This window comes from Erinaceus europaeus, chromosome X (assembly GCF_950295315.1).
Source record: "Erinaceus europaeus chromosome X, mEriEur2.1, whole genome shotgun sequence".
Classification (NCBI taxonomy): Eukaryota; Metazoa; Chordata; class Mammalia; order Eulipotyphla; family Erinaceidae; genus Erinaceus; species Erinaceus europaeus.
The window spans coordinates 96765505-96789084 of NC_080185.1; the positions used below are offsets into that span (position 1 = coordinate 96765505).

The 23580-nt window shown below is 40.8% G+C and overlaps 1 protein-coding gene across 4 annotated transcripts in view; it reads left to right on the plus strand.

Moving 5' to 3' along the window:
• Positions 1 to 23580, plus strand: part of MED14 (mediator complex subunit 14) — an 82921-nt gene that overhangs the window by 17665 nt on the left and 41676 nt on the right. For all 4 annotated transcript variants that reach the window (XM_060182598.1, XM_007521103.3, XM_016187265.2 and 1 more), the window contains exons 5-13: positions 564 to 693; positions 1906 to 2034; positions 2832 to 2939; positions 3438 to 3570; positions 6773 to 6923; positions 7780 to 7891; positions 12906 to 13031; positions 16121 to 16199; positions 23370 to 23529. In XM_060182598.1, the coding sequence (XP_060038581.1) occupies positions 564 to 693; positions 1906 to 2034; positions 2832 to 2939; positions 3438 to 3570; positions 6773 to 6923; positions 7780 to 7891; positions 12906 to 13031; positions 16121 to 16199; positions 23370 to 23529 (1128 nt within the window). The remainder of the gene's footprint in view (positions 1 to 563; positions 694 to 1905; positions 2035 to 2831; positions 2940 to 3437; positions 3571 to 6772; positions 6924 to 7779; positions 7892 to 12905; positions 13032 to 16120; positions 16200 to 23369; positions 23530 to 23580) is intronic.

Genomic DNA, 23580 nt, shown 5'->3' on the forward strand with positions numbered 1-23580 from the left:
CCCAACAAAAATCTGTTCTATATCATTTAAAGCAATTATTTTATGTAGTTTCCCCCACCCTCAATGCTACTTTTTTGGTTGTGTGTGTGTGTGTGTGTGTGTTTGTGTTTAGCTGTGTCTTTTGTAAATAACTTCAGGCCAGAATGTGAACAACTGGTGAGGCGGGTGTTGGTGGGTGTGGGTGTCAGAAAGACAGAACAGATGTGCATATATAACTCACATGTATTTCAGATGTGAAAATACTGCATGCTAGTTGCTTTTTTTGTGTTTCTCCTTCAAATTCCTGTTCAAGTTAATGGTGGAAGTCATCTGGTGACATTAAGTCGCTTTCATAAATAGGACATGAAGATCATGTTGCGTTACCATCTTAACTGGGTGACTGGTGGAATCGTTGGCACTCTGATGTGCCATAGTAATGGTTACTATCATTGGATGTAGATTGAAGAAAAAAGTATTGAGCTTCCCTTGGGTAAAATAAGAAAATACTGTGTTAAGATAGGTAGGGGTAAAAGTTTTGCCCTTTCATTCATTATCTAAAAATTGCTTTTTTTTTTTTTTTGTAGGATAAAATTATTCCTCCAGACCCAATTACCAAAATTGAAAAACAAGCCACACTTCACCAGTTGAACCAGATTCTTAGACACCGACTTGTAACTACAGATCTTCCTCCTCAGCTGGCAAATCTTACTGTTGGTATGGAACCTGAAGTTGGTTTTTGTGCTTAAAGAATTGACTTGTTGGAATAATTTCAGAACACCTTTTAGTGTTTTATTACAAGAATTGCCATTAAGAAGTTTTGACCTCCCCGGCTCTCCACCTGCAGGGTGGTAGCTTCGTAAGCAGTGAAGCAGATCTGCAAGTGTCTATCTTCCTTTCCTCCTCTCTGTCTTCCCCTCCTCTCAGTTTCTCTGTCCAATTCAACAACAACAGCAGCAGTCACAACAAGAACAATGGAAAAAAGATAGCCGCAAGGAGCAGTGAATTCATAGTGCAGGCACCAAACCCCAATGATAATCCTGGAGGCAAAAAAAAAAAAAAAACTTTAACCTACAATTTCAGTGGTGTTCATCTCTGTGACTTGTCCACCATGTTATTTTGCTAGAAACACAGTGCTGGTGTTTGAAGCTGAGGAGTGGGGCAAGAGCATCTGGGCCTGGTAGAGAGATTAGATCCCAGAGTTGAGTTGCCTCCTACTTTCACAGGAACCACTTAGGAAAAAGAACCTTCCATCTTCCTTCCCCACCCCCACCCCACCAGGTTTATCACTGGTTGCACAACTCCACTGCTCCCTGTGCACTTTTCTTTTATCTGTTGTTGATAGAGGGTGAGAGACAGAGATAGGGAGAGAAAAACAGGAGAGGCATCTGCAGCACTGCTCCAGCTTGTGAAGTTTCCTCCCTGGAGGTGGGGACTGTGGGCTTGAACCTGGGTCATCACACATGGCAATGTGTGTACTCTTGTCAGGTGCACTACCATCCAGCCCCATTCTCTTTAAGTTTCTTATACTCAAGACTGAAGGTTCTAGGTTAATAGGAATCTCTGCTTCTTTCTTTCTTTCTTTCTTTCTTTCTTTCTTTCTTTCTTTCTTTCTTTCTTATTTTTATTGCCACCAGTGTTATTGCTAGGGTTTGGTGCCAACACTACAAATCCACCACTCCTGGCAGCCATTATTTCCAATTTTTTTTTCTTTCTATTTTATCTTTATTGGACAGGACAGGAAGAAATTGAGAAGGAACGAGAGGTAGGGAGAGAGAAAGAGTGACACCGGCAGACCTCCCTGTAGGCAGGGAGTGTGTGCTTGAACCCAGATCCTTGGTGTGGTGATATGTGTGTCACCACCCGACTCCTGGAAGCTCTGTTTGTTTGTTTTTTAATAATAATAAATTAGACTTATTCTCCTAAAAGCAAATGGCCGAGTGAAGTTTCGAGTTGAAGGAGAATTTGAAGCCACCTTGACAGTGATGGGAGACGACCCTGATGTTCCTTGGCGTCTTCTGAAACTAGAAATTCTAGTTGAAGATAAGGAAACAGGAGGTAAGTCATTGGTTCCCTGGGAATTGGATCCAGTACCCCCTTGGATACCAAAATCTATATGCTCCAGTCCCTTATGTATGGATAGACTATTATATAGTAGGGCTGAGGAGATAGCATAGCTGTTTACACAACAGGGCTTTCGTGCCTGAGACTTAGTCCCAGCTTCATTCCCTGGCTCTACCCTAAGCCAGAGCTAAGAAGTACTCTGGTAAAAGTAGAATAAAATAAAATGTTATAGCAATTGCATATAATCTATGCACATCCTCCCATATGCTTTAAATCTCTCTTGATTACATATGTGAATGTTATATAAACAGTTCTGGGCAGGGGTAGATAGCATAATGGGTAAAAACCAAAACCAAAAAAAAAAAAAAGTTCTTACACTGCATTACTTAGGGAATAAAGACACAAGAAGCCTATACATGTTAAATACAGATGTGTCTACTTCAGGCTAACAACATAGTTTGTATTTTTGATCCATGGTTGTTTGTAAAGATTTGGGGGTCAAATATATTGCTTTAAATGTATGTTAGTTTTATATTTAAAGCTTTCTTGGAGAGTAATGAACGTGTTTAGCAATTTGTTCTAAAATTTGAAGTAAATTTTATGTAATCTTGGCTACCTACTGACCACAGAGGTTGTGCTATTTCTCAATATATGTTCTCTGATTTCCATAGTTTTAGCTCTTTTCTAAAGGAAAAAAAAAAAAATATTAGTATACTTTTCCTTAGTTGGTACTTGACACAATCTGTACACTTTACTAATCAAACCACCGTCTTTTCTTTCTCTAATGGAAGATGGGAGAGCCTTGGTTCACAGTATGCAAATCAACTTTATCCATCAACTGGTGCAGTCCAGGCTTTTTGCTGATGAGAAACCTCTTCAAGACATGTACAACTGTTTACGTATCCTTTTGAAATTTATAGCATGCTTTTGAAAGAAATATGTCTCACTCCCCACCACTCTGCCCTTAGTCTAGAGCTGTAGCAGTCTAAACTCTTTCTGTACTCTTTGTGGGTAGAAGCAGAACTAGGGAATAGGGCAGTGTGAAGAATTGTGCTACGTGCATATAATAAACCAAGTTTTGGGTTTTACTGTTGACTTTACAGGTAAAAATTGAAAGTGATGGGTTAGAAATAGTGCTGTTTGCTCTACACATGTCCTTTAAACTATGATGAGTAAAGGGACAACTTGAATTTTATGTTTTGCTTATATTGGTTCAAAATTAGATGAAACTTTTCTGAAATTATGTCACACTATCATGCGTTTTAGGATAAGTCATTGGAGTAAAAGAATTCTAGATATTGCCTTCATAGTCAGTGCTTTGTGAATGGAGCTTTATCCAAAGAAAGCTTGCTTATATTTCATTGATAAATGAGATTTGCTTAACAATATCCACCCAGATTCTTTCTGTTTATCACTTCAATTGGAAGTGTTGCATTCTCAGACTCTAATGTTAATTCGAGAGCGGTGGGGAGATCTTGTACAGGTGGAAAGGTATCACGCTGGAAAGTGCCTCTCCCTCTCAGTTTGGAAGTAAGTATATTGACCCTGGTGGGGTTTATGCTAAGCCTGTAAAAACTTGAAAACTCTTGTTTTGCTTTTGTTCTTATGCATTTAATCTTCTATATACCACTAATTGTGTACCTCTTAACACAACAGGATTTTCCGTAGTAAGGCCCCCTTGTGAGCATATGTAGACTATGGGCTTTCTTAGTTGGCATCTTAGAATTTGACATGTTGGGGGTTGGGTGGTAGCGCAGTGGGTTAAGCGCATGTGTGCGTGAAATGCAAGTTTTGGCATGAGGATCCTGGTTCGAGGCCCCAGCTCCCCACCTGTAGGGGAGTTGCTTCAAAAGCGGTGAAGCAGGTCTGCAGGTGTCTATCTTTCTCTCCCCTTTTCTGTCTCCCCCTCCTCTCTCCATTTCTCTCTGTCCTATCCAACAACAACGACAGCAATAACAGCAACGACAATAAAAAAACAAGGGCAACAAAAGGGAAGATAAATATTTTTTTAAAAAAGAATTTGACATGTTTTAAAATAGATACCTATACTACAACTTACTTTTAAAAAGTTGGGTTTTTAACATATATATTATTGTATTTTAAGAGAAAGAGAAATATCAGAGGGGCAAGGGGGAAATTGCATAGCGGTTATGTAAAGAGACTCTCGTGCCTGAGGCTCCAAAGTCCCAGGTTCAATACCCCACACCACCATAAACCAGAGATGAGCAGTGCTCTAGTAAAAATAGGGGGGGACAGTCAAGTGGCGGCATACCCAGTTGAGCACACATATTACCATGCACAGGGCCTGGGTTCAACCCCTGCTCCCTACTTGCAGGGAGGATACTTCATGAACAGTGAAGTAGGTATGCAGGTGTCTATCTTTCTCTCTTCCTCTTTGTTCCCCCCTCCCCAGTTTCTCTCTGTCCTATCAAATAATAAAAAGAAAGAGAGACAGACAGAGACCACAGCACTCTTCAGCTCTGGGTTATGGTGGTACTCGGCATCAAACCTGGCCCCTTGGAGCTTCAGGCATGAAAATCTTTTGCAAAACCATCATGCTATCTCCCCACCGCCACCAAAAAATGTGAGATTAATTTGGGTTAATACCAGATGACTAACAGATCATTACATTCAATTGTTGATTATCCGTTTAAACACATATTCCTTTATCACTGTTTTATAATTTTAAGTATACCTTTTTTAAAAGCATTTTTGGATAGCCAGGAAAATGAATTAGCAGGTAGAATGCATTCTTTGCAAACATGAGGCACAAAATTCTGTTCCTAGCACCATCTGTTGCCAGTGTGGTGATCTGGTCAGTCTCCCATCTCTCTCTCTCTCTCTCTCTCTCTGTGTGTCATTAAATAAACAACAAATAAAAATTTAAAGAAACTTTGGGGAGAAATATGTATCAGACTATGTATACAGTTTTCTTCCTAGTTCAAACTTTGAACCTCATTTACTTTTTCTTTTTGGATAGAGACAGAAAGAAATTAAGAGGGAAGGGGGAGGTAGAGACACCTGTACTTTCTGTTTCACTACTGGTGAAGCTCACCCCCCCCCCAGGGTTTGAGTATTGGTCATTCCACACTGTAATGTGTGGTCTCAGCCAGGTGCACCACACCTGGCCCCAAGTCTCATTTCTTTCTTTTATTTTAAATTATTTATTTATTTTTGCCTCCAGGGTTATCACTGGGGCTCAGTGCCTGCACTACGAATCCACTGCTCCTGGTGGCCATCTTTTCCCCTTATTGTTGTTATTCTTGGATAGGACAGAGAGAAAATGAGAGAGGAGGGGAAGACGGGGAGAGAAAGACACCTGCAGACCTGCTTCACTGTTTGTGAAGCGACACCTCCCCCCCACGGGTGGGGAGCCAGGGGCTGGAACCAGGATCATTGGGTAAGTCCTTGTTCCTGGCTTAGCCCCGTGTCCCTGCCCCCACCCTGTCTCATTTTTTTCATTTTTTAAAAAAATATTTATTCCATTTTGTTGCCCTTGTTTTATTGTTGTAGTTATTATTTTTGTTGTTATTGGATAGGACAGAGAAAAATGGAGAGAGGAGGGGAAGATACAGAGGAGAGAGAAAGATAGACACCTGCAGACCTGCTTCACGGCTTGTGAAGCCCCTCCACTGCAGGTGGGGAGCCGGGGGCTCAAACCGGGATCCTTAACAGGTCCTTGCACTTTGCGCTTCCTGCGCTTTACCTGCTGCACTACTTCCCAACTCCCCCTGCCCCTCCCACCCCCTTCTCATTTTCTACAAAGGAATCAGAGGTCACTGGATACCACTTACAGAAGACAGGTGGTTTTGAAAATATATGTGTGTTTGTGTTACTTGTAACTTTTAAATTCTGTGTCTATATTTAAATGTTTTAAATTAGATACTGTGTTGGATCACAGAATGGCTGTCTTTCCTCCTCCTTCTTCTTCTTCTTCTTCTTCTTCTTCTTCCTCCTCCTCCTCCTCCTCCTCCTCCTCCTCCTCCTCCTCCTCCTCTTCCTCCTCTTCCTCCTCCTCTTCCTCCTCTTCCTCCTCTTCCTCCTCTTCCTCTTCCTCTTCTTCTTTTCTTCTTCTTCTTCCGTTTGCCCTTCTTCCGTAGCCAGTCAATAGCGTCAGGTTGAGCCTGATGTCAAGTTTCGAGACCTCCTTTGAATCTGGAGAGGTGGCAGTCGTTGACTATGTGGGTCATAGTCTGTCTGGAGCCGCAGGGGCAGTTCGGGTCGTCTCTGGCTCCCCAGCGATGGAACATAGCGGCGCACCGGCCATGTCCTGTTCGATAGCGATTGAGGAGGGCCCAATCATAACGTGCTAGGTCAAAGCCGGGTTGATGCTTGCAGGGGTCTGTGATGAGGTGTTTGTTCTTTACCTCAGCTGACTGCCAACTCTGTTTCCAAGAGTCTGGAACAGAGAAGTTCAGTGTAGGCGTAGGGGACCAGATTAAGTGACGAGACGTCAAGCGTTGAACAGGGTGGGCGAAGATATCCGCGTATATTGGCAGGTCCGGTCGAGCGTAGACGTGGGAAATGAACTTAGATGATGCCGCATGCCGACGAATATCTGGCGGGGCGATGTTGCTAAGAACTGGCTGTCTTTTCAATATTGATTGATTCCCTCTACAATGAGGATATGCCATATATGTGGCTGAGGTGCACCATAGAATTTCTGTTTTATTCTAAAAGTCAACAGGTTGTGTTGGGGGAAAATATCTTAATATCTTCCTTTTCTCTGTAGTCAACAGGTTCTTGGAAGAAAAATAGGAACTGCATCTGTTCACAAAGTTACAATTAAAATTGATGAGAATGATGGCTCCAAGCCTTTACAAATTTTCCATGATCCTCCTTTGCCAGCTTCTGATTCCAAACTAGTAGAGAGAGCTATGAAGGTAAAAATATCTTAATGTATGTTCAATAATGGTTTAATTAAATGACTATAACAAAAAAAATTAGCACAAGCACTTTACCTTTATGCTATGAAACATGTTTTAAGCGAATATTATTATTCTGCATTTGTTTTTAGCATCTGATACTACAGATAGTCTTTTTAATTTTTTTTTTTTATTATCTTTATATGTTGGATAGAGACAGCCAGAAATTCAGAGGAAGGGGGAGAGACAGAGGGAGAGAGACAGGCACCTACAACACTGCTTCACCACTTGTGAAGCTTCCACCTTACAGGTAGAGAGAGACCAAGGAGCTCGAACCCAGGTCCCTGCACGTTGTGTCGTGCACTTAACCAGGTGCACCACCACTTGGCCCCTTTTAAACATATTCTTTGAAATTTTATAATTTAGATGAAATCACTTGTTTTTAAGGTCTGGTATTTGATATGATAAAACTGTTGGCTTAAAGCTACCAACAGTATATGAGTTCATTTCTTTTTAAAATATATTTTTTATTATCTTTTTTTATTTTATTTATTGGCTAGAGACAGCCAAAACTTGAGAGGGAAGGGGGAGATAGAAAGGAAGAGAGACAGAGATAACTGCAGCCCTGCCTCACCACTTGCAAAACTTTCCCCCTGCAGGCCGGGGGCTTGAACCCGGGTCCTTGTGTATTGTAACGTGTGCTCAACCTGGTGGGCCACCATTCGGCCCCTTGTGAGTTCATTTCTTTAGGTTTGACATTTGTCTTCTCAGTGTGATTCTAAAAGAAAAGTATCTCAAAACAAAGTCATCTACTCTTGGGCTTTTAACTATACTGTTTAAACTGCACATATTAGTTTTGCTCTTTTTTATACAGATTAATCACTTATCAATAGAAAAACTCCTGATTGACAGTGTACATGCAAGAGCACATCAGAAGCTCCAGGAACTGAAGGTTATTCTTAAAGGCTTCAATGCCAATGAAAACTGTAAGTTCTTTTAAATTGACATTTCTGTCTTTTGTTTAAATGGGTATCTTATTTTAATAATCGTCTTTTTTAATCTCACATTTGATCTTAGCCAAAAGGCCAAGAAGCGATTCTTAATATATTTTTCATGAAAAGAGGATCTAAGACATCCAAAGACTAATAGGAAAATGAAGATTAATTTAACAGAAATGCAAATATGGGCCTGAAAACATAAATGAAGGGTATGCCAGAAATCTGGTGACTGTATTGTTTAGCTCTATTGGGGAGGGGCATGTCTACTAGTTGCACCAGAGTTGAACATTAGATTCATCTGGTCTTAATATTTTGTTAGAACGTGCACTGAAAGTCATAACTCCTCCCCCTTTCAGTGCTCAGACAATGACATTAAAATAGACCACAAATTATGATTGTAAAGTATAATTGAAGCTCTCCTCGGTGGTAGACAGCATAAATAGTCCCTTCCCCTTTTCTTATAGCTTTATTGCAATATGATTCACTTGCAAGCCTCTCATTCAGTGTTTCTTTAATATGCTCAAGAGTTGTGCGATCATCACCACAATCTAAATTTAGAACACTTTAATCATTCCCCAAATAAACCTAGTACCCATTAGCAGTCACTCCCCATTCACCCCTCCTTGTGGCCCCGACAGCTGCTAGTTTGCTTTCTGTCTCTATAGATGTGCCTTTCCTACACATTTCAGATAAATAAAATCATGTAATGTGTGATTATCTGAATATTGTCAACACAGTGTTTCTGAGGTTTGTCCATGTTATCTTATGTTTCAAGACTTCATTTTTATTTTCCAATAGTCCCATGTGTGTGCACACACATATGTTTATATATTTTGTTTTCTCAACCTGTGGTTATTTCTGCTGAAGTGTTCATTCTTTTGTTTTGCCTATGTTGAATAGAATAATGCTACTATGAACATTTATATGCAAGTTTTTGTGTGGACATATTTTCTTTCCTCTTGGATATATATACCTAGGAGTAAAATGGTTGAGTAACTCTGTGTTTTAACATTTTGACTATTTTTTTTAAATTTTATTTATTCCCTTTTGTTGCCCTTGTTGTTTTATTGTTGTAGTTATTATTATTGTTGTTGTCGTTGTTGTTGGATAGGACAGAGAGAAATGGAGAGAGGAGGGGAAGACAGAGAGGAGGAGAGAAAGACAGACACCTGCAGACCTGCTTCACCGCCTGTGAAGTGACTCCCCTGCAGGTGGGGAGCCGGGGCTCGAACCGGGATCCTTATGCCGGTCCTTGTGCTTTGTGCCACCTGCGCTTAACCCGCTGCGCTACAGCCCGACTCCCGACTATTTTTTTTTTTTTTTGCCTTCAGGGTTATTGCTGGGACTCAGTGCCTGCAGTACAAATGCACTGCTCCTGGAGGCCATTTTTTTCCTTTTTGTTTATCATTGTTGTTTTTGTTATTGTTGTCATTGCTGAAGGATAGGACAGAGAGAAATGGAGAGAGGGGGGAAGACAGAGAGGAGGAGAGAAAGATAGACACTTGCAGATCTGCTTCATCGCTTGTGAAGCTACTCCCCTGCAAGTGGGGAGTTGGGGTCTCGAACCGGGATCCTTAGGCCGGTCCTTGCGCTTTGCACCATGTGCCTTTAACCCACTGTGCTACTGCCCAACTCCCCATAGATTTATAGTCTTCATAAAGTCTTTACTTGATGCCTTCTGTAATGGGATCACTGGGACCAGAGGTTAAAGTCAGTTCTTGGGATCCTTTAGTGCAGGATATGGGAAAATTTTTTCTGCCAAGGGCCATTTGGATATTCATATCATTTGCGAACAATACAAAATTGACATGGTCTGGGAGGTGGCACAGTGGATAATGCACTGGACTCTCAAGCATGAGGTCCTGAGTTCAATCCCCAGCAGCACATGTACCAGAGTGACTTCTGGTTCTCTCTCTTTCGCTCCTGTCTTTCACGTTAATAAATAAATAAACCTTTAAAAAATTGTTAGTGTAAAAAGTAGCACTTAATGTTGCTATGAAAAAAGCTCCAGTCACATGGGCAGGCCAGACCAAATGATTTCTGTCTGCCCTGAGGCCAGAGCTTCCCCACCCCTACTTTAGCGCAGTCACCCGTAACCAGCTAACTTTTTGCCTCCATCTCTTCTCTGGCAAAACCCGAGGAAACAAATAGCTTATAGAAAGGAGATGTTCAATGGAAAGGTAGAGGAATACCCAGAGAGCAGGTTTAGTCAGCACAGGTGTCAGTGTGTGGGTGTTTTGTTTTTGCCAGTGGAGGTGGCAGTGTCTTCGGGAGAGTAGGCAAGACTCTGGAGAGACGTTCAAGTGCAGGGCACTGAAAGTCACTTGGTATGTGCTCTGTTTACAGCCGGCCTGACTTGAGAGCCAGGGTGTTTCTCTTCTATTTTGCTCTGTCACGATCAAGGTATTGAGGTCAGTTTGGAAGCTGCGAACTACATAGTCTTTTCTAATGGGACTTAGTTCCTTCCCTTCAGTTTTCACACTTCATATTACTACTGTCTTTACTTTCACCTTGACCTCAATAGAGGGAGAAAGTACAAAAGGATACGTGTACATGTCCTGCTACAATCAAAAGTCAGTACAGTTCTATCATTTTATGCTGTTTAATTCTCCCTCTATGTTTTATTATTTTTTAATTAATTAATTAATTAACTTATTTATTTTGCCTCCAGGGTTATTGTTGGGGCTCAGTGCCTGCACCATGAATCCACTGCTTCTGGAGGCTATTTTCCCCCCTTTTGTTACCCTTGTTGTGGTTATTATTGTTGATGTCGTTCGTTGTTGGATAGGACAGAAAGAAATGGAGAGAGGAGGGGAAGACAGAGAGGGAGAGAGCAAGACACCTGCAGACCTGCTTCACCGCCTACGAAGTGACTCCCCTGCAGGTGGGGCGCTGGGGGCTTGAACCGGGATCCTTAGGCCGGTCCTTGCGCTTTGCGCCACGTGTGCTTAACCCGCTGTGCTATCGCCTGACCCCCCCCCCCCATGTTTTATTTTTAAGGCTCTTCGTTAATGGATCCCTTAAAACCTGTAGCCTTTAGGGCAGAGGAGATCCGCTTAATGGTTATGCAAAAAGACTTTTCATGGCTGAATCTTTGAAGTCCCAGGTTCAGTCACCCACCACCATAAGCCAGAGCTGAGCAGTGCTCTGGTCTCTGTTTCTCTATTTCTTTCTCACAGTAAAAAAAAAAAAAAAAAGTCAGTATTTAAATGTTTAGGTTCTTACTGATTTTATTTTCTATGAAAAAATATAGACAATGGTGGTCAAATGTATTTTCATATGTATCAAAAGTATTTTTGACACTATTCTTTTCTGATGCTCAATCTTTACAATACTCAATTTCGGTCATTAGATTGAAAATAAAATTGTTATCCCAATCCTCATTACTAGTTGTATTTCAGTACATATGGTTTTACTTTAAAGACTACATTTTTATAATTTAAGACTTATAACATTAACTATTTAAAGAAAAAAACAGCAACTTTGCTTCAAATCCATAAACATTTTTTGTTATTAGTGTAGTGAGTTTAGTGAAACCTCACTGACTGAACTAATTTACCACATTGTCTAAATTATAAAATGTCGGAGCGGAACATAGATGGCATAATGGTTATGTCGTGCTGCTTTTATAAACAAAACAAAATCCTTGAAAATGACTTACTAATTACTGAATGAAAGTGAAAAGAACTCAACTCACTTGATGCTGTTAAATTTCAACCAGGTATATTTAATGTTTTTAAGGGAATCTTGAAGGCTGTTTTTTTTTTTTTCAAGTCACCTTCTTCTTCTAGCGTTTGCCCTTCTACTGTAGCCAGTCAACAGCGTCAGGTTGAGCCTGATGTAAAGTTTCGAGACCTCCTTTGAATCTGGAGAGGTGGCAGTCGTTGACTATGTGGGTCATAGTCTGTCTGGAGCCGCAGGGGCAGTTCGGGTCGTCTCTGGCTCCCCAGCGATGGAACATAGCAGCGCACCGGCCATGGCCTGTTCGATAGCGATTGAGGAGGGCCCAATCATAACGTGCCAGGTCAAAGCCGGGTTGACGCTTACAGGGGTCTGTGATGAGGTGTTTGTTCTTGACCTCAGCTGACTGCCAACTCTGTTTCCAAGAGACTGGAACAGAGAAGTTCAGTGTAGGCGTAGGGGACCAGATTGGGTGACGAGACGTCAAGCGTTGGACAGGGTGGGCGAAGATATCCGCGTATATTGGCAGGTCCGGTCGAGCATAGACGTGGGAAATGAACTTAGATGATGCCGCATCCCGACGAATATCTGGCGGGGCGATGTTGCTAAGAACTGGCAGCCATGGGACTGGGGTGGAACGGATGGTTCCAGAAATTATCCTCATGGAGGAATATAATTTGGAATCGACCAAGTGGACATGGGGGCTACGGAACCATACTGGGGCACAGTATTCTGCAGTGGAATAGCATAATGCCAGAGAGGATGATCGTAGTGTGGAAGCACTCGCGCCCCATGAGGAGCTGGCCAGTCTGGCAATGATGTTATTCCTCGCGCCCACCTTTGCTGCAGTTTTTATGAGATGTTTGTGAAATGACAGAGTGCTATCGAGAGTAACGCCAAGATAGACTGGCTGGGCTTCATGCCAGATTCTCGTATCGCCAAGCTGCACATTAAGCTCACGCGAGGCCGAGGCATGGTGTAGATGGAAAACAGATGATACCGTTTTTGCAGTGCTAGGGATTAGTCGCCATTTTTTACAGTAATCAGATATCAGAGACATGTCTTTCGTGAGTGTTTCCTCGAGGATGTCGAACTTGGATGCCTGGGTTGCACAGCAGATGTCATTCAAGTCACCTTGAAGATTGTCTTTTGCCTTATGTTAACTAGTTAGCATGACGCTATTTGAATTTTGAAAAAATTACGCTGTTCCTTGAATATTCAGGATCATTCAGTAGTTGGTTCATTTCTAGCCTCTGAGAAATGATTTTTTTTTAAAAAAGTATTCAGATATAAGTATAACATTTCCTTCTTAATTATTCAGCTTCCATAGAGACTGCACTTCCTGCTCTTGTGGTTCCCATCTTGGAACCCTGTGCTAATTCGGAGTGTCTACACATTTTTGTGGATTTGCATTCTGGGTTGTTCCAGTTGATGCTTTATGGACTTGGTAAGTTACTCATAATATTCAGTGTGAGGGAAAATATTTGTAATAAAAGCAAAATAAAGATGTTTTGCCAACAGGCATTGTGGGAGATGACATAAACAAAGTAAAAAGTGGGTATGTGAGCTAGGGAGACAGCATAATGGTTATGCAAAAATATGTTCATGCCTGAGGCACCAAAGGCCCCTAATTCAGGGACCAGGCGGTGGCACACCTGGTTAAGTGCACACATTGCAGTGCACAAGAACCCAGGTTCAAGCCCCTGGTCCCCACCTGTAGGGGGAAAGCTTCATGAGTGGTGAAGCAGGGCTGCAGGTGTCTCTCTGTCTCTCTCCTTCTGTATATCTCTTTCTCCCCTCTCAATTTCTTCTTTTTCCCCTTTTTTCTCCCCTCTCAATTTATATCCAATAATAAATACATAAAATACATACATTTTTTTAAAAAGGTCCCTGATTCAATCCTTAGCACCCCCATAAATTAGAGTTGAGCAGTGATCTGACTCGGCCCCCCCAAAAAAAAATAGATATAATTTACAGCATTTCTGTTCCCTGGGGCCCTGTTTTAACTCTGCTTTGGATTGTCTTGTACCAAAGTCAAACTTCCCAATGTGAAGGGCATCCATATTGTTTGTCCTATATTAAAAAAGCAATAATGTTGAGCCTCTGGCTCCCCACCTGCAGGGGAGTTGCTTCACAGGTGGTGCAGCAGGCCTGTGGGTGTCTTATCTTTCTCTCCCCCTCTCTGTCTTCCCCTCCTCTCTCCATTTCTCCTGTCCAACAACAATGACATCAGTAACAACAGCAATAAAACAACAAGGGCAACAAAAGGGAAAATAAATATTTTTTAAAAAAGCAATAATGTTGATGGACTGTTTTAAGATTTTATTGATTGATTGATTGATTGATTGATAAGAAAGATAGGAGGAGAGAGAGAAAGAACCAGACATCACTCTCGTCCATGTGCTGCCAGGAATTGAACTTGGGACCTCATGCTTGAGGGACCGATGCTTTTTATCCACTGCGCCAACTCTCCCAGATCACTAAAGGACGATTTCTTTTTTATTTTATTCATTTATTCCCTTTTGTTGCCCTTTTTGTTTTATTGTTGTAGTTATTATTGTTGTTGTCGTTGTTGGATAGGACAGAGAGAAATGGAGAGAGGAGGGGAAGACAGAGAGGAGGAAAGACAGACACCTGCAGACCTGCTTCACCGCCTGTGTGCTTTGCGCCACCTGCGCTTAACCCGCTGCGCTACAACCCGACTCCCTAAAGGATGATTTCTAACTTGTTGTGTCACCAAGTTGATCATTTGGAATGATATTCTTATAGTTTTAATAGAACAATGTTCTTTTTATAAAAAAATACTTATTTATTCCCTTTTGTTGGCCTTGTTTTTTTATTGTTGTGGTTACTGATGTCGTTGTTGGATAGGACAGAGAGAAATGGAGAGAGGAGGGGAAGAGAGAGAAGGGAAGAGAAAGAGAAACACCTTCAGACCTGCTTCACCGATTGTGAAGCGACTGCCGAGCAGGCGGGGAGCCGGGAGCTCGAACCAGGATCCTCACGCTGGTCCTTGTGCTTTGCGCCACCTGGGCTTAACCCACTGCGCTACCGCCCGACTCCCAGAACAATGTTCTTGAATATATTAGCACACTAGTTATTTGATATTAATTGATATTAAGTTTGATGAAATTAAAAGTATTTCTGGTTATATTGTATATCTATAAAGATAGATTTTTTTTTTTTAAATGAGAGCTCTGGTTTATGGTGGTGTAGGGGATTGAACCTGGTACTTTGGAGCCTCAGGCATCAGAATCTCTTTGCACAGCCACTGTGCTACCTACCCCCATCCTGTAAATTGCCTTTTAATAATGGTTCTGAACCAACAATAAGTCAAATTATTTGTTTTTCAGACCTTTGTTTTCTTTATTATATAGTGCACACTCATAAATAACCTAGACTTCTGAAAATGAAAGAAAGATAATTTCCTTTTGGCAGTCATTGTCATTTTAGGGATTGCATGTTTGTCTAAGCTTGGTCTACACTAACAAAGAGCCACAGATTGGATGGCTTAAACAACAGACATTTATTTTCTCACAGTTCTGGAGATGGGACGTCTGAAATGAGGTATGGCCAGCTTGACTGGGTTATGGTGAGGACTTGTAGATGTGACCTTCTGTGTCCTCAATCAGTAAGAAGACCTAAACCAAGTTATCTGATGCTTCTACTTATCAAGGCACTAATCCCATGCTGAAGGCCCCACCCTCATCTAAACCTAATTATCTCCCAAAAAATCTCACTTCTAAATACCATCACATGAGGAATTAGTGCCACTAAAAGTTCAAACTGGTCATCAGCCAGAAGAGTTAAACTTGTCATTAATAAGTAAACATTTTACTTGAGTTTTCTAGTTTTCTTACATATATTTTTAAATTATCTTTATTTATTTATTGCATAGAGACAGCTAGAAATCGAGGGGGAAGGGGAGATAGGGAGGGAGGGAGACACCTGCAGCCCTGCTTCACCACTCGTGAAGCTTTCCCCCTGCAAAGTGGGGATTGGGGGCTTGAACCCAGGTCCTTGCACATTGTAATATGTGCGCTCAACCTGGTGCGCCACCACTCAGCCCTTAGTTTTTATAATTTTTTTTTTAATATTTTATTTTATTTATTTATTCCCTTTTGTTGCCCTTGTTGTTTTTATTGTTGTAGTTATTATTGTTGTTGTCGTCGTTGTTGGATAGGACAGAGAGAAACGGAGAGAGGAGGGGAAGATAGAGAGGGGGACAGAAAGATAGACACCTGCAGACCTGCTTCACCGCCTGTGAAGAGACTCCCCTGCAGGTGGGGAGCCGGGGTTCGAACCGGGATCCTTATGCCGGTCCTTGTGCTTTGCGCCACCTGCGCTTAACCCGCTGCGCTACAGCCCGACTCCCGAGTTTTTATAATTTTTAAGCTTGATGATGTTTGGTTTTTCTCTGACCTAGACATTGATACTACTTTCTGCATCAAACAGTGATTTTAATTTACATTTTGTGCTATCTCGATAAAACACTTGCATCTCGTATAAGCATTTAATACATACTTTATTTTGTAGATCAACCCACACTGGATGATATGGAGAAATCTGTAAATGATGATATAAAACGAATCATCCTTTGGATTCAACAACTGAAGTAAGTTTGTTTAGTTCAGGACTATAAGTGGAACCTTCTCCATTGTTACTACTTTTGATATAGTTTGTAACAGTTCTGAATGTTCATGACATGAAACTTTTAAGTTTTGGTATCAATATTTAAGATGTAAATTCTAGAGAGATAGCATAATGTTTTTACAGAAAGACTTTCATGCTTGAAGTCTCAGGTTTAATCCCTAGCCACTAAACATACGCCAGAACTGAGCAGCAGTGCTTTGGTTAGAAAAAGAAAGAAGGGAGTCGGGCGGTAGCGCAGTGGGTTAAGCGCACGTGGTGCAAAGCGCAAGGACTGGCCTAAGGATCCCGGTTCAAGCCCCTGGCTCCCCACCTGCAAAGGAGTCTCTCTGTCCTATCCAACGACGACATCAATAACAACAATAATAACTACAACAATAAAACAACAAGGGCAACAAAAGGGAATAAATAAATATAAATTTTTTTTTACTTTAAAAAAAAAAGAAAAAGAAGGAAAAAATCCAGCTGCTGGATGGTGGCACACTTAGTTGAGTGCACACATAATAATATGTGCGGACCTGAGTTTAAACTCCCAGCACCCAACTTGCAGAGGGGAAGTCTCACTAGTAGTGAAGCAGTGTTACAGATCCCTCTCTTCTCTCTCTCTTTGTCTCTCTCTCTCTCTATCCCTCTCCCTCCCTTCCTCTCTCCCCTCTTAATTTCTCTATCCTATCAAAGAAAAGGTAGGGGGGGGGGATGACCACCAGTGCACCCAGTTGAGCACACATGTTACAGGGACCCGGTTTGAGCTTCTGGTCCCCACCTGCAGGGAGAAAGCTTAGCAAGTGGTAAAGCAGTGATGCAGGTGTCTCTCTTTATCTCTCCCCCTCTATTTTCCCCCACCCTCTCGATTTCTCTCTGTCTCTATCCAATAAATAAAGATAATAAAAAAATTAAATAGAAAACATGGCCACCAGGAGCAGTGGATTCATTATACAGGCACTGGGCCCTAGCAGTAACCCCAGTGGCAATAACAATAAAAAGTTTAAAAAATTTAATTCTCTTTGTTAGGCCCAGATTATCAATACTTGAAAATTCCCTATATAGATAGATTCTAAGGACATTACCCCTAACATTCTCTCCTTGCTATGTTTTCTTATGTACAAGCACTCTACAAATCACTCATGCAATGACTTTTATTGTAGCTACTATTCTGTTTTTTTTTTTTTTTTTTTTTTTAAAATACCAGAGCACTGCTCAGCTCTAGTTTATGGTTGTGCTAGGAACTCAGAGCCTCAGGCATGAAAGTTGGTTATGTAAATTGTGCTATCTCCCTGGCTCTTAAATAGTCATTTCTGTTTCTCTAGTACTGCCATTCAGTCTGTTTAAAATCCTTTAAATACTTTCTGTTGTTAAACTAGATAACATTGAAAATAGATACAGAAATAATTACATGAAATTTTATTATCCGGATACACAGAAATCGTACTGATGGAAATTCTAATGAACTTTTAAAAATTATTAAAATTAAATTAGTGTTCAAGGTATTTCTTCAGTTGTTATTATATATATTTAAAATTTTTTAATATTTATTTATTCCTTTTGTTGTCCTTGTATTTTATTACTGTTACTGTTGCTACTGCTGCTGTTGTTAGATAGGACAGAGAGAAATGGAGAGAGATGGGGAAGACAGAGACAGGGAGAGAAAGATAGGAATCTGCAGACCTGCTTCACCATCTGTGAAGCAACTCCCCTTCAGGTGGGGAGCCGGGGGCTCAAACCGGTATCCTTATACCAGTCATTGTGCTTTGTGCTACCACCCGACTCCCTATTACTTATATTTTATTATTTATTGTTTAGAGAGAAATTGAGAAGAAGGGGGAGATGGAGAGGGTGTGAGAGAGAAGCACCTGCAGCACTACTTCACTGCACATGAAGCTTTCCTCCTGCAGGTGGGGACCACGGGCTTGAACCTGGGTCCTTGTGCATTGTAATTTGCACTCAGCAGGGTACACCAGCCACCACCAGTCCCTCACTATTATTTTTCAAAGTGCACCAAGTCTAGAAAGCACATGAAAGGTAATAAAATCTTAAGAAATAACCATACAGGTAAAAGTCTAAAAGTAACCTTTACCTAATCTTTTAATCTGGTATTTTGTTTTTGTTTTTCCTTTGGCACTGCTTTAAATACATATATATGCTAAATGTTAAAAAAAAAAAAAAAGTAATAAAATGTAGCTTTTAGCCCATGTTCAGTGGGAAAGCAATTACAGAAGCCAGACCTTCCACCTTCTCCACCCAATAATGATCCTGGGTCTATACTCCCAGAGGAATAAAGAATAGGAAAGTTATCAGGGGAGGGGATGAGATACGGAGTTCTGGTGGTGGGAATTGTGTGGAATTCTGTCCCTCTTATCCTGTGGTTTTTGTCAGTGTTTCCTTTTTATAAATTAAAAAAATGTAGCTTTTAATAAGTATAAAGGCAAATAAACAATTAGGTACATGTAATTGACAGTAATGACTGTATAAAATTTATTTTGTCATGTACATTATATATTGTAGCATAAACTAATAAATAATAAAACAAAATTCCAAGGGATACAAATACTTTTAGAAATACAAACTAACAAATAGGAATGGGGTCCAACTAGAAGACCCAAATGAGTGAATCATTCTCCTTCTCCTCTTCCTTCTTCTGTGAGCTTTTGCAAGTATTAGAAGAATTTGATTTAGGGCAGGGGTAGATAGCACAATGGTTTTGCAAAGAGACTGTCATGCCTGAGGCTCCAAAGCCCCAGATTCCATCCCTCACACCACCATAAACTAGAGTTGAGCAGTACTCTGGTAAAAAGAAAGAAGAAGAATTTGATATAATCAAGGAAATGTTACCTTTAACAGGAGCCATTTTTAATGCCAGTATAGAATGTGTGAGCTTTTTTGAACTGTTCAGCTTATCTGTATATGAAAAATGATGCTCGTTTTGAGTAGCAATTTTAAATTTTTCCAGTTTAGTGTTTTGTGTGTGTGCTTTGGCTAAATAAGCAAAGTTTAAATGCTTGACATATTAGATAACTTGAGGTTAGTTGACAGTTCTGGTTAGCAGAAATAAGACCTAAAACTAAAACCCTAAACTCCCAAAGACTTGGTTAAATTTATCTGAACTGAATGCTTTATGAGAAAGGCCACTTGATTCCTCCTGTAATAGTGCCTCTCAAATGATCTTTGGGATCATAGAACATTAATGTTTATAAATAGCCTTATTAAGTTATGATTCAGATTACATAAAAGTAATGACTTGTAGTAAATTTACCAAGTTTCCCAGCCATACCACAGTCTAGTTTTAGAACATTTTTGTTATCTCAAAAATATGCTCATTTACAGTTAATCCCATTCCTAGCTTCAGTTCCAGGCACTATGAATCTACTTTCTATTTCTGTAAATTTTTCTTCTCTGGACATTTCATATACGTAGACTCATTAAGTAAGTGGTTTTATTTATTTTATTTTTGAAAGAAATGCAGAGAGAGAGAGAGAGAGAAACACCAGAGCACTGCTCAGCTTTGGTTATGGTGGTGTGGGGGATTGAACCTCAGATTTAGGAGCCTCAGGCATGAGAGTCTGTTTGCATTATCCTATCTCCCCCTCGATTTCTTTCTTTTTTTTAATATTTATTTATTCCCTTTTGTTGCCTTGTTTTATTGTTGTGGTTATTATTGTTGTTCTTATTGATGCCATCATTGTTGGATAGGACAGAGAGAAATGGAGAGAGCAGGGAAAGACAGAGGGGGAGAGAAAGACACCCGCAGACCTGCTTCACCGCTTGAGAAGCGACTCCCCTGCAGGTGGGGAGCCGGGGACTCCAACTGGGATCCTTATGCCGGTCCTTGCGCTTTGTTATTACTGATTTCTTACTCATATATATATATATTTTTTTTTTATATTTATTTTTATTTATTTATTCCCTTTTGTTGCCCTTGTTGTTTTTTATTGTTGTAGTTATTATTGTTGTCATTGTTGTTGGATAGGACAGAGAGAAATGGAGAGGGGAGGGGGAAGACAGAGAGAGGGAGAGAAAGACAGACACCTGCAAGACCTGCTTCACCGCTTGTGAAGCGACTCCCCTGCAGGTGGGGAGCCAGGGCTTGAACCAGGATCCTTATGCGGGTCCTTGTGCTTAGCGCCACCTGCGCTTAACCCACTGCGCTACAGCCCGACTCCCTGATTTCTTACTCTTAATATTTCTTTTTTTTAATAATTTTTTTACATTTATTTATTTATTTTCCCTTTTGTTGCCCTTGTTGTTTATCGTTGCTGTTGTTATTGCTGTCATTGTTGCTGGATAGGACAGAGAGAAATGGAGAGAGGAGGGGAAGACAGAGAGGGGGAGAGAAAGGCAGACACCTGCAGACCTGCTTCACCACCTGTGAAGCGACTCCCCTGCAGGTGGGGAGCCGGGGGCTCGAACCGGGATCCTTATGCCGATCTTTGTGCTTTGTGCCACCTGCGCTTAACCCGCTGAGCTACGCCCGACTCCCATTCTTAATGTTTCAAGGCTCATCCCTGTTGTAATATGTATAAGCACTTTTATTTCTCTTTAGGACCAAATAAAATTAATGGGTTTACCATATTGTGTGGATAATACAACCTTTTGTTTATCTGTTCATTAATTGGCAGGCACTTGATTTGCTTCCACTTTTTGACTGTGAAGAATAATGCTACTGTGTACTTCCATATGCAAATCTATATGCTGATTTACATTTTCATTTCTCTCAGGTACATAGCTAGGAGTCGAATTGTTGGGTCATACAGTACATTTCTGTTTATCATTTTAAAGGACCTGCCAAATTCGTTCCCAAGGTGGCTGTGCCATTTGACAATACCATCAGTACTATATGGTAGTTTCCATTTCTCTACATCCTTGCCAGTACTTGTTGTCTTTGACTGTAGCCATCCTAGTGAGTATAATGAGGTATCTCCTTGTAGTGTTGGTTTTTACCAGAGCAGTGCTCACTCAGCTCTGACTTCTGGTGATGCTTGGGTTGAACCTGAGACCTTTATAGAGCCATAGACATGAAAGTTGTTTATGTAACCATTATGCTATCTTCCCAACCCTCATTGGAGTCGTCATTTTACATTTCCCTGGTGGTTAATGATGTTGACCATCTGTTCATGTGATTTCTTTTTTAAAAAAAATTAATTTATTTAAAGGAGTGAGAAATACAGAAAGACCAGAGCACTGCTCAGCTAGCTTTTATGGTGGTACTGGGAATTGAACCCGAGACCTTGGAGCCTCAGGAATGAAAGTCTTTATTTATTTATTTTTTAATTTTTTTAAATTTTAAAAAATATTAATTTATTTATTCCCTTTTGTTGCCCTTGTTGTTTTATTGTTGTAGTTATTATTGTTGTTGTTGTTGTTGGATAGGACAGAGAGAAATGGAGAGAGGAGGGGAAGACAGAGAGGAGGAGAGAAAGATAGACACCTACAGACCTGCTTCACAGCCTGTTCTTAAGCGACTCCCCTGCAGGTGGGGAGCCGGGGTTCGAACTGGGATCCTTATGCCGGTCCTTGAGCTTTGCGCCACCTGCGCTTAGTCCGTTGCACTACAGCCTGACTCCCGAAAGTCTTTTGTATAACCATTATGCTGTCTCCCCAACCCATGTGATTATTTTTTATACTGTACAAATATATATATATATATATATATTTTAGAAAAAGAAATGACAACATGTACAAAAAAAAAATCACATTTCAGTGTATATAATCAGAAAAAACACGACAATATTAAAATTCTGTTTAAAAATTTTCATCAAAAGTGTACATTTGCGTGTGGCACAAAGCACAAGGACTGGCAAGGATCCCTGTTCAAGTCCCCGGCTCCCCTCCTGCAGAGGAGTCGCTTCACAAGTGGTGAAGCAGGTCTGCAGGTGTCTATCTTTATCTCCTCCTCTCTGTCTTCCCCTCCTCTCTCCATTTCTCTCTGTCCTATCCAACAACAACATCAGTAACCACAACAATGAAAAAACAACAAGGACAACAAAAGGGAATAAAATAAATAAATATTAAACTTTTTTTTTAAGTGTACATTTAAACAATATAGAAAAATAACTCTTGGGTGTCGGGCGGTGGCGCAGTGGGTTAAGCTCATGTGGCGCAAAGCGCAGGGACCGGCGTAAGGATCCCGGTTCGAGCCCCCGGCTCCCCACCTGCAGGGGAGTTGCTTCACAGGCGGTGAAGCAGGTCTGCAGGTGTCTATCTTTCTCTCCCCTTCTCTGTCTTCCCCTCCTCTCTCCATTTCTCTCTGTCCTATCCAACAACAAATTGCGTCAACAAGGGCAATAATAATAACCACAACGAAGCTACAACAAGGGCAACAAAAGGGGGGGGGGGAAATGGCCTCCAGGAGCGGTGGATTCATGGTGCAGGCACTGAGCCCAGTAATAACCCTGGAGGAGGAGAAAAAAAAAAAAAAGAAAAAGAACTCTTCTGTTCAGATTTTTTTGGGGGCTAGCCTTAATAATTGTTCTTCTTCTGTTTAATCAAAATCATTCACATTGCATTTTATTTTATTTTATTTTTAATTTTTTATTTAAGAAAGGATTAATGAACAAAAACATAAGGTAGGAAGGGTACAACTCCACACAATTCCCACCACCCAATCTCCATAACCCACCCCCTCCCATGATAGCTTTCCCATTCTCTAGCCCTCTGGGAGCATGGACCCAGGGTCGTTGAGGGTTGCAGAAGGTAGAAGGTCTGGCTTCTGTAATTGCTTCCCCGCTGAACATGGGCGTTGACTGGTCGGTCCATACTCCCAGTCTGCCTCTCTCTTTCCCTAGTAAGGTGTGTCTCTGGGGAAGCGGAGCTCCAGGACACATTGGTGGGGTCTTCAATCCAGGGAAGCCTGGCCAGCATCCTGGTGGCATCTGGAACCTGGTGATTGAAAAGAGAGTTAACATACGAAGACAAACAATTTGTTGAGCAATCACATTGCATTTTAAACCACTTAAGTTAGAACTAGCATCCAATACAGAACAGGCAAATTGATTTATCATTGTAATTGTGTGACATTTTAGTTCACTTAAGTTTCAAATTAATTGACTTTCAGTAATCTATTGATGAGTTAATAGCATACAGTTGCTCAGAAAACATCTAGGATTTTGTAATGCAGATTATTATTTTTTTTTAAATCAAGGTTTTGGCTTGGACAGCAGCGTTGCAAGCAATCTATAAAACATCTGCCTACAATATGCACTGAATCATTGCAGCTGTCAAATTACTCAACCCATCCTATTGGAAATCTTTCCAAGAATAAGCTGTTCATTAAGCTTACCCGTCTTCCTCAGTACTACATTGTAAGTATGCAGAGGTGTGGTAGGGTGATCGAGTTCAGTAATTCTGTTAGT